Source organism: Austrofundulus limnaeus, unplaced genomic scaffold (assembly GCF_001266775.1).
Source record: "Austrofundulus limnaeus strain Quisiro unplaced genomic scaffold, Austrofundulus_limnaeus-1.0 Scaffold662, whole genome shotgun sequence".
NCBI classification, from domain to species: Eukaryota; Metazoa; Chordata; class Actinopteri; order Cyprinodontiformes; family Rivulidae; genus Austrofundulus; species Austrofundulus limnaeus.
This window is the reverse complement of record NW_013953064.1, coordinates 68987-80587: the sequence shown is the minus strand read 5'-3', so window position 1 is coordinate 80587 and position 11601 is coordinate 68987. Positions and strand designations below refer to the sequence as shown.

The 11601-nt window shown below is 42.5% G+C and overlaps 1 protein-coding gene across 1 annotated transcript in view; it reads right to left on the bottom strand.

Annotated features, from left to right (window-relative positions):
- Positions 1-10250, bottom strand: part of LOC106531655 (cullin-1) — a gene marked incomplete at its 3' end in the record, with an annotated part of 14556 nt that extends 4306 nt beyond the window's left edge. The window contains 8 exon segments of the mRNA XM_014027560.1: positions 417-579; positions 648-811; positions 1219-1309; positions 1393-1443; positions 1646-1813; positions 1895-2072; positions 3193-3544; positions 10115-10250. Coding sequence (XP_013883014.1) covers positions 417-579; positions 648-811; positions 1219-1309; positions 1393-1443; positions 1646-1813; positions 1895-2072; positions 3193-3332 — 955 coding nt within the window.
- Positions 10251-11601: the final 1351 nt, after the last annotated feature.

Here is an 11601-nt window from a genome sequence, read left to right as displayed (position 1 = left end):
GGTTTAATCTGAGGTTCGTATAGATAAATCAGGTTTAATCTGAGGTTCGTATAGATAAATCAGGTTTAATCTGAGGTTCGTATAGATAAATCAGGTTTAATCTGAGGTTCGTATAGATAAATCAGGTTTGATCTGAGGTTCGTATAGACAAATTAGGTTTAATCTGAGGTTCCTATAGATAAATCAGGTTTGATCTGAGGTTCCTATAGATAAATCAGGTTTGATCTGAGGTTCCTATAGATAAATCAGGTTTGATCTGAGGTTCCTATAGATAAATCAGGTTTGATCTGAGGATCCTATAGATAAATCAGGTTTGATCTGAGGATCCTATAGCTGCTGATGAATCAGGTTTAATCTGAGGTTCGTATAGATGAATCAGGTTTAATCTGAGGTTCGTATAGATGAATCAGGTTTACCTTCGTTCTTGTCTGCATCCAGCAGGTTCTGGAACTCGGTGTGGAAGATCTCCAGGTGCTTCTCGATGAGGACCTGCTCACACTTCCTGGCCAGCTCGTCCTGCGTGGACTCGTGGAGGTAAACCTGGACGCGGCGCTGCTCCTCCAGGAGACGGGCCTCCGCCTGAGGGAACAAACAACTCGTTAAACACCGCAGCGGCAGCAGGAAGCTCCTGTTGTGTGGAGGCTGACCTTCTTCATGTACTCGGTGACCGGGTTCTGCTGCAGGAACTCGGTGCTCTCCCGGGTGTAGAAGCGTTCGGTGTCGGTGAGGAACTGACACTCGAAGTACTCCTTGTAGACGGACAGCGTGGGGCCTTTGGCGAAGGCGTCCTCCTCGTTCAGACCCAACTCCACTGCAGGAGAGCAGCAGAAACAGGTCAGCACCTTCTGACCCGGGTCAAACATCAGACAGGGTTTAAGAACAACACCTTAAGAGAGGATCACTTCAGTCTTTAGAACAGGTGGTCCTTTAGTTTCTTAACTGGTGGTCCTGTGRCTCYATATTTATCTTTTTTTAAGTTCCTGCTGGTGATCTAAGGGGTGTGACTGGTTCTGCTGCTGGTGTGAAAACCAACACGTAGGTCTGTACAAGTCCTCCACAGAGGGACCCAAAGATCTTAGAACKCTTTGATCCTAAAGCACCAAATCAACCTGCTCTGTCAAACACAAGTTGAATCTGGTGAAGCAGATGGATCCACACATGTATTCAACCTGTGTACAGAACCAGGTTCTGTTCAGTCCGTTCAGTTCCAGAACCTACCATAAGACTGGACGACCCCGCTGATCAGTCTGGTGTTGATGGTTTCTCCGTTCCTCTCCCTCTCGATCAGCTTCAGAACAGCGTTCGTTACCTTTTCCAACAGATCAAAGCAGAGCTGATGTTTGCAGCTGTGTTTATTTGTTGTTTACGTGTGTAAAAGAAAAGTAAACCCACCTGTTTGTTGAGGGGTCGGAACAAACATTCCCTCCAGGTCACCAGAGCCAGCTGAGGAAGCAACAGGAACAGGTCAAAGTTAGAAAAACTTCTTTTTTTTTCCCACACGCCTGGAATTTCAGGAGTTTCTAAAACCTCAATCAACCCAAATCAAACTAAACTTGTGTCGGTTACGAACAGATCGACCAGGTTTTTGTTATTTAGGGTTCAGATGTGTTTTAATTCAGCTCATGTTAGCAGCTGTGAAACTCACGGAGTAAATCTCGTAGATGCCCTTGCGGCCCTCGTCACACTCCCGTCTGACCCAGTGGCGGTTGAGGTAGGCACAGATCCCGTTCAGGACCTTACTGGAGAAGCGGTAGTCCTCCCACTGCTGGGTGTAGAACTTCAGGACACACTCGTCCATCAGGTCCTCGCCGTCCTGTGGAGGGACACGAGGGTTAGAGCCGAGGGCCRTCTCGTCAGACGTTTAAAGGACCAAACCTTCAGGTAAACAACGCACCTTCAGCAGGCTGGTAAGGTAGTTCTTCAGGAACTCCTTGAGCCGCTTGTAGAGCTCCAGGCCCACAAACTGAGCACCGCCCGGGGTGGTGGACTTCTTGGAGGGCTTGGCTGGGGGTCCGGAGCCTCCTCGGCCAATGCTGGACTGGTGGACGCTGGTACAATAGTTATATACATGTCTGAGGGACGGGTCAAGGAGCACACAGGAAACACAACCATCACCTGGGACAGGAAGTTAAACTAGCTGGTCACACAAACAGGTTCAGACAGGAAGTGACACTCAGACAGGAAGTGACACGTTGGCTCAAACAGATCTTTTTTTTCTTCCATACATTTTTCGTCATCTAACTCGTTCCACAATTTTTGTGCCGTTTCAACAATTCATACATCAAACCGTTCAGCTCCTTCATGTGAGGCTGCTGGCGTTTGGTATTTCAGCTTTTTATACTTTTTTTAGCCACTTCACGTTTTTGCCACTGAAAATGAACAGAGCTGTTTTCAACATCCTTAAACTCCTTTAAAATGTTTCTAAATCTTTACAAAACCTTACAGATTTTTTTCTGGTTTTGCTCTTTTTTTTACTTTTTTGTGTTAATTTTAGCTACTTTTTTAAAACTAATTTTAGCTTTTTTCTGGTATTTCAGCTAAAATTCTGNGTATTTCAGCTAAAATTCTGCTTTTTTCTGCTATTCTTTTGCTTTTTTTCTACTTTTTCTGCTTTTTTTCTGCTACCTAGTGTTATTTATGCTTCTTTACAGATGTTTTCAGCTGTTTTAGCTCTTAGCTGTTTTCTGGTTTCAACTAGATTTGTGCTCCTTTCTACAGTTTTTCTGCAGAGTTAGGTTTGTTTGCTTCTTTCAGCTTTTAAAGTGAGCTCACATTAACACTTCCTGTTAAACATTTTCAGCAGCTTTCAGCTGAAGTTTTCAGCATGAAGCATTCACACCAGCAGTTTTGCAGGAAATGTAATTTCTCTAGTTAATTGTTTTTTAAACGGATAAAGAAACTACTTTTTGTAACTTAAGTTTTTTAGTCTAATTAACATGTTAAATTAAACAGTTAAATTAAGCAGTTAAATTAAACAGTTAAATTAAGCAGTTAAATTAAACGTTTAAAGTAAAACCAGTCTGTCCTGTAGATGAGGTCTGCTCAGACCCGAGCTGCCCTGAGTTTCAGTTTAATATGAATCATTTCTGGAGGAGAACCTGTTAGTTTGGACCTGAAACTTGAGCAGCTTGTTGTGAACCCCAGCAGACAGGACCAGGACCCGGACCTGCAGCTGTAGCTGACCCAGGATACGTGTAGAGYTCCATGTAGCGGGACTTGGCCATGCTCTGCCTCGTGTACACCTGCTGGATTCCAGCCCGCAGGTCGTCCCAGATCTGGTCCAGGCCTATCTGTTTGAGTCCGTGAGGGTTCTGGGTCCTGTTGGACGACATGGTGGAGCCCCTCGTCCGCTCCTCTCCCCCCCTGACCCGGTCCTGCTCCGGCCCCCTGCTGGATTTGGTCCTGGCTGGCTGCGCCCTCAGAGTCCGCAGTCCATCTGGTGTCTGCAGAAGAAGAGCTGGATGTGGGCTGTCAGACGGGCTGAGGTCCCTCCACACCTGGATGGAGCTGACTCCTCCTCCTCAATGCTTCTTCACCAGAGGACCTGAGAGGAGAAACACAGCATCATCTGTGGTCTGCCAGGTCACTCAGATTAACCCAGATTAGACCAGGATTATAACCTGAAGGATGACACCAGAGCAGCAGGATCAACAAGCTCTCCAGGTGTGTTGGTTTGAGAACCCTGAGGGTCTGGMAGCAGTGCTCCCTGACAGGATCTGGACCAGCTGGACCCAGTGTTCCTGGAGGCACAGCTGCTAWATTTAGCAGCAGGCGCTGATGGCAGGCGGACCCAGTCCAGCTTCTTGGACCAGAAACACAGGACAAGTGGTCCGCTGGTGGGGGGAGGAAACCAGCAGATCAGATCTGCTGGTTCCTCCACAGAGGAGGTCTGACCTCAGAACCTCAGAGCTGTGAGGGTTAAACCCAGACAGTAATAACCATGTTATAAACAACAGTAATAACTATGTTATAAACAACACGTTCTGCTGCTGAGACATCATCAGGTTCATGTCAGACTATATTTAGAACCAGAACCAGAAGCAGACTGCAGAGCCTGGTTCCCTCTACAGCAGCAGGAAGGCTTTTATGACTCTGCTGGACTCTCAGGTCCTCAGCCCGGTGTGGACTGGTCCTGGACCATCAAAACTCAGCTTTACTGACAAACTGAAAAAAGATGATTTTCATCAACTTTAAATGACAAAGTTTGAATGTTTGGAATGAAAATCTTAATCTGAGGTGAGGATCAGGGCTGAGGGAGGACTGCTCATCACCCGCCAGACTAAACTGAGATCCTCCTGTGACGACTGTCAGCTACTACCACAGCAGAACCTGAAGAGCTTTGCTGAAGCACACAGAAACCAGCGGTGCTGCAGTCAGTAATCTGATTACCCTGATGATGATGATGATGATGATGACTGTGTGTTCAGGTCTGACTCAGCTCATATCCTAAATCTGCATCTACAAACTCAAGCTTTAAATAAAATAAAAGCTACATTTAAAGAACAAATTCCTTCAGTGGTTTAACTGCAGCTCTGATTAACAGTTTATAGATTTCATGTCTGATTTTAATAACATTTATTCACACATTCAGAAAACTGCCTCTCATTATACGACTAAAACTATTTTATTATGTTTGAAAATAATTCAAATTTATGTTAAAATGTTTTTACTTGTATCCAATTTTACCTGGTTATTCTTCAACAATTATTAATATTTTTCTCTCTGTGTGGAAGTTCAAAACAAAAACATGAACATGAGTTAACAAGTTGTTTCATTACATTACAGATCTAATGAGATGTTGAGCAAAAATAAAATGTGATAATCGTTTATTGTTTTCCTGGTTTGGTACATTTATTTTCTATCTTTCTTCACTCATAMCATGAACAACATTAAATGTTATTTTTCTTAAATGTTCTGCAGCAGCTCGGCTGTGTTTGGGTCGGCTGATACACGGTTCTGTCTGTACCTCATACTGGTGGTGTGAATAACTGACAGCTGTGGGTCGAACAGAACCAGTAACCGTGTTCCCATCAAGGCTTTTTCATGCACATTTAGAAGTGTCACATTAAAAATGAGAAAAAAAAGTCAGATCCAGAGAAAATCCTCAATTCGCTAAAAAGTTTTTATTCTCGCTTGAGGTGATTTTTGGATGATTCGTAAAGTAGATAATGCGCAAAACGGGAGATGGAAACACGTTTGCTGAATAAATTCTGACGTAGCGCATATTTACCTCACGTGACGTTCAGCTGTTTCTGCTTTCCTGCCTCGTCCCGGATGTTAGCCCTGCGTAGTTGCACGTGCCTTTCTGCTGCGTAGTTTAACATTGTGTTTATTTCCCTACGTCTCCATGCAGCGTTAAACATAGCCTGTACTAGCTGAATAGATAGAATAATTACAACTTGTCCAACAGCAAGGCATTCACGAAAAAAATTGCTCCATTGTCGCGAGATGATTAGCCTCTGCTAGTTAGCAAGTTTCACTTCCTGTTTACTACTGCAAAGTTAGTCGCCGACGTCTGACGTAATCACGCGTTGCGCAGCCTCGTCTGACAATCACGCGTTGCGCAGCCTCGTCTGACAATCACGCGTTGCGTAGCCTCGTCTGACAATCACGCGTTGCGTAGCCTCGTCTGACAATCACGTGTTGCGTAGCCTCGTTTATTCACATCAAACAGTCAAGAGGGAAACTAGATGGAAACAGTCTAGATTCTAATTTTAATTTTTTTAATTTTTTTGCGAATTTTGAAAAGTTTGATAAAAATTCACTCTACAGCTGGATGGAAACACGACTACTGATGCTGGTCAGAGACACAGCTGTCTGCTCTGATCACTCAGCAGGTGAGAGCCTGACCAGGTGAGCGTTATCTGCAGAAACACCAGGGAAACACTGAAGAACAAAGCAGCCTCTCCTCTAACGGGCCGTTTACAGAACCGACAGCAGRAAATGACCCGTTTGGTCTCTGGAACTGACAGCAGCTTCTTACTGTAAATAAACAAATTGCTGATTACTGGGATCCTTCAGCCCGATGGTCCAAATGTTTGGTTCTGTTCTGTCAGATGGGTTCACACAACTCTCCAACTACCATCAAACAAAGAGATCAACCATCTTTAGACAGGATTAAACATAAATAAACTTTATTATAATTAAAAATACGGTTCTTTTAAAAAAGGCTTTCTGGAGCTCTTCATCCCACCGATCACAGCCTGTCACATTCACACATCTGCTAAAATAAACTAAAACAAACATCTGTACCTCAAAAAATATTCTACTTCATTTAACTTTCTACACAATAATAAAAGCTTATAAAACCTCTGAACCTGTATCCAACACTTCCTGAGCACCACATACAGCAGGGGTCAAAGGTCACTCAGACAACACTAACTCATCTCATTATAGTAACTTTTAGGCAGATTTAAGCATCGTTTYTCTGGAGAGCAGGAAATAAAATAAATCTGTTAACCAGTTATTTTTAAACACTTAAATATAAAACGTGTTTCTGCTGTGATGTGAGCTTCGTGCCAGCCCTGCTGCTCTAACAGACCTAATCAAGCTTTACATCGACTGAAGACTGTTGTTTCATCACTTGAAGTCAGCAGAATGGAGACAGTTTGTCCCAGCAGAGCCACCGTAGCCTCCTGCAGCAGAAACATGCTTCATTCAGCTTCTTACAGTTACTGATGTCTAAAATCAGGCACCACCTGTGACATGACATCCTTCAAATACAAAACGTCAAAGAAAACATCTTTATATTTGAGAAAGTTGAAATAACACACAAGATTTAACACATTTTGTCACTTAACTGTTATATCTTTTGAATTTGTCTCAGCCAAAGTGAAACAGGAAGTGACATCAAAGGGGAACTCTTTAGTACCAGTACGCCTACAGGAAGAACCGCTCCATAGAAGATGCCATTTCTTCTGTGGTCCATATTGCTCTCACTCACTTGGAGAAGAGGAACTCCTATGTTCGTCTGCTATTTGTGGACTTCACATCGGCTTTCAACACAATAATACCTCAGACCCTAATAAATAAACTTTCCTTACTTGGACTGCGCACTTCACTTTGCAACTGGGTCCTGGACTTCTTGACCAACAGGCCGCAGTCTGTGAAGATTCACAAYATCTCCTCCTCCACCACAGTCCTCAGCACTGGCTCCCCACAGGGCTGTGTGCTGAGTCCCCTCCTGTTTACGCTACTCACATATGACTGCTCTCCTCTCCATCCTGGCTGTCATACTGTGAAGTTTGCGGATGACACAGCAGTGGTTGGAAATATCACAAACGGTGATGAGTCCAGCTACAGACAGGAGGTGGAAAACCTGGAGGCCTGGTGCAGGGAAAACAACCTCTGCATCAACGTCAAGAAGACGAAGGAGATGATCGTGGACTTCAGACGGAACACACACGTCCATCTCCCCCTGCTAGTCGGGGGATCTGTGGTGGAAGTTGTCTCCAGCTACAGGTATTTGGGCGTGCACCTGTCCAGCAACCTCACCTGGAGCAATAACACCTCCGTTTTGGTCAAGAAGGCGAATCAGCGGCTCTATTTCCTCAGGCGGCTGAAGCGTGCAGGACTGGGGAGCTCAGTCCTCACCTCCTTTTACAGATGTGTGGTGGAGAGCGTGCTGTGCTCCAGCATGAACGTGTGGTACGGCAGCTGCTCTGTTGCAGACAGGAGAGCTCTGCAAAGAGTGGTGAAGGCGGCACAAAGAACTGTTGGTGTCAACCTCCCCACCGCCACAGACATCTACACCTCCAGATGCAGGAAAAGGGCCTCCTGCATCATGAAGGACCCTACTCACCCAGCACACTCACTTTTTGTCCCACTCCCCTCAGGTAGGAGGTTGCGGAGCATCAAATGCAGGACAACCAGACTGAGAAACAGCTTCATWCCAGAAGCTGTGCGACTCTTAAACTCCCATCACTCTCCCTTATTGCACTGCTCTTAGCTATACACTTTCCTACCTGTAATATTGTGCTCTTGTAGCTTGTACTTTATATTTTATATTTTATACTTTAATATTTTATATATTTTTATATATTTTTTTTTAATTTGGATGTAACTGGGGCTGTGACTCTTAATTTCGTTCCATCTCATGTAACATGTGATGTGAATGACAATAAAGTATCTTGAATCTTTAACAAAGAAAACTCTCTGGTCTTTGTTTAATGAAGCATTATTTGAACTCAACTTCTCTCTAATAAAGACTCAAAATAATACAGTCTGTGTTGTTGGCTGTTGTAGCGACGCTCTGTTTACACGCAGACATTCCCCTCTGACATCACTTCCTGTTACTTCACAGGCAAATATCTCAACAACCGTTCATCTCAGCGACATGAAATTTCTTTTACAAYATTTTATCAGTGTCCTCTTTCTAAAAATGCATTCACATTAAATTAATATAAATATTTGACGTCACAGGAACTTTAAATATGTTCATTTACACTTAGCCACTTAGACTAGTTTGAAGCTAGTCTTCTGTTTCTTTTAATTTGAAGCTAGTCTTCCACTTCTTCTGAGTCACCACTGCAGGGCCATAACAACTCTCCTTATGAACTAGAAGCGGCCCGCAGGCCACCAGTTGATGACCTGTTTGTGGCTCTTGATGCATTAGTTGGTGAGTGAAGGGGAAACAGTGAAGGGGTGTTAAGAGTTGATGTACTAACATCATGTCAATTGTTTTTCACAAAGCTAGTTCTGTAAAATAAACAAACATTATTTTCTTTATTTAGACAGCTAACAAAGATTCAAATTTAAGAGTTTAAACAAAATCTGATTCTTCTGACAACAATAAAACACTTATTTACAACAGAATGTAAAACCTTCAGGACCTTTACATTTTATCAACAGAAAGGTATTCACTGAATAATATGAACTCAAACTTAAGAAACGTTCATCCTGAACTACATCAGACGGTGTAATTTGAAGGTAGTTTTCCCACACATGTAGTTCTGAAATGCAGGTATGCACTTAACGTAAACAAAGGGCTTACACACAAACTACTCAACAAATCTCAGCATAAACATAAAGAAAAACATTAAAACTGTTCTTGTTCTCAACCAACTCCTCTATTAATGTCGTTGACCTGTTTTCAGTCATTTAGGCTGTTTTCATGGGTAAACAAGCTTGTGTTCGTCTGCAACCAGTGACCATTTTATATTGAAAATATTTTTATGTAAGAGAACACAATGTTCAAATTTTAACTCTAACTTTCTGATTTATTTCTTTACGTCTTCATGTTTCTGCAATAAGACAACAAAATGATAACTCTGTTTATTTGAATTGAATCGTGTGTAATGTGTTGCTGTTATTTAGATTTGGTTTATTTATATAAATAACAGCTGTAACTTCAACACTTGAACGGTTTTGAGTGTTTTGAGTTGGTTTTCTACAGCTCTAAAGCTCTGTAGTGTTCAGATATAAAGAATTTAAGCACAAAATAAAACTTCAGCTCATGATTACGGAGAGTTTAGAGCATTTGGGTTAAAAACTAAATGCTCTAAACTCTCCTTAAACATGAGCTGGTTTGTCTCCAGGCAGAGAAGCAGGTGAAATAATAAACTTTCTGTAATTTCTCATCTTCAGGTTTTAATCTTGTTCCAGATTCATGACAGTGAACCCGGAGCGGCAGAGGGCCGGTGGTCCTCCTCGGGCTCTGGTTCTTAAAAAGTCAGCTTCCCTGCAGGAATACTGACTCAAACTGGCCATAATCTGCTTTATAAAATGGTTGTTGGGGTTCTGTAGTTTAACTCTACTACGCAACACTGCGAAGTGTTAGCTTCTTCGGATTAGCCGCTTAGCTCGGCTGCCTGGCCGCTGGCTGGACAAGCTTTTAATCAAACTACGGTTTTCATTTCCTGCCTAAAACTCGCTGACAGATTAATTTAGTGTTTTGGGATATATTTATAGGAACACACCGGTTCCCCCGAGCCAGCAGCAGCGGTCAGGACTCAGAAACTGGCTGCTGTAAAATGGCTTCTGTTCGATAATGAGTCAGGAAAACAGTTCGCTAACCACTTAGCATTAGCCAGCTAGCTTCCTTTTTGAGGCTAAGCTCGTCGTAAAACAAAAACAAGCAGCAGCCAACAACTGAAGCTTCTAGACGCGTTCTTACCATCTTAGGATCGTCTACGTGTCCGTGTGTTCGCTGTACGGGTGGGTTTTCGGGTCCAGAATCGGTCTCCTCCGCCGTGTTCCGCCGCTCGATGTGTACCTGCTCGCCGCTGACGCTAACTGCGAGCGCTCCGCTGCTTCGCACAAAGATCAGACCCGAGACGCCTTCAGGGACTGTCGGAAAATACAACACTGTGACGAAAACCGCAACAAATGGGATTTAAACACTGTAAACAAACAATTCTATTACAAACATAAAAACAAAGTTACACTGAAATAGTATATGTTTAAACTTTATAGCTGCAAACGTTTAATGTCCTATATTTTGMAACCCTGCGAGATAGATCTGCTCTAATTTTTGCTGTAATTTATCAAAAATTAAATCATTTAAATAAAAAATATAAAACCTAATTTGAAAAATAAAACAGTACAAAACGATTAACAAACTGACAAAATGACATCACAATATCAAAAATGCTTGATAAATGTTGTGGTATCAATATGATAATCTTCGTAAAAAATATAAATTTGTACCAAACTATAAAAAAGTATAAAATACACTCATATGAAGAAATTCTTTAGCGACACATTTAGACACAGTAACATAATGTTTTTGTTCAAAAATTTTCATGAATCCAGAGATTAAGCAAGCAGAACGAAAGCTGTAAAATTCCAGATCTCCCAGATGTTTCTTGAACGCATCATCAGTGTCTCTGAAAGGCCTCCTATTAAAAACTACAATCATGGCTGCGCCCCGCTCTCTGTGGATTTTGTAATGCCTACAGCGCATGCGCACGTGAGTGTTTTAGTCTTCTGAATTATTCGTGCCGGAGGGAGAAGCACGACTCTGACATTTTCGGCTGCTTGCTTTTAATTTGTTTTATGAAAACATATTAAATGTAATATTAAGCAATTAAAACAACAACAACAACAACAACAACAACAACAACAACAACAACAACAACAACAACAGTTCATCCATCCTGCCATCCGTCCATCTTCTTCCTCTTGTTCTAGAGTCAGGTCTTGGGGGCAGCAGCTTGATCAGGGCGGTCCTGACCTCTCTTTCCACAGCTACATCTTCCATCTGGGAGAAAGACCACTCAGACCACCAAAGAGAGTTCCACCAGAGTGTCCTGGTTTTCCCTGGAGGTCTCCTACCAGATGGACGTGTCCAGAACATCTCCCAGGGGTCATCCTTACCAGATGAACCACCTCAACTGGATCCTCTGGATGTGGAGCAGCAGCAGCTCTGTTCAGTCTGTCCTGGAGAACTGAACCTCTCAGCCTGTCTCCAGGTCCAGCTCCTCCTGCATCTGAGACCTGAGTTATTTCATTCACTACCAAGAATAAATAAAAATAGCAATAAGAAACCTACAGTTTGCTAAGTGGTTTGAATATTAAAACAAAATAAACTTATAAAAAACAGAGTTTGCTTGTTTTTTATTAGAATAAAATAGTTTTAAGATCATTAATAGAATATATATA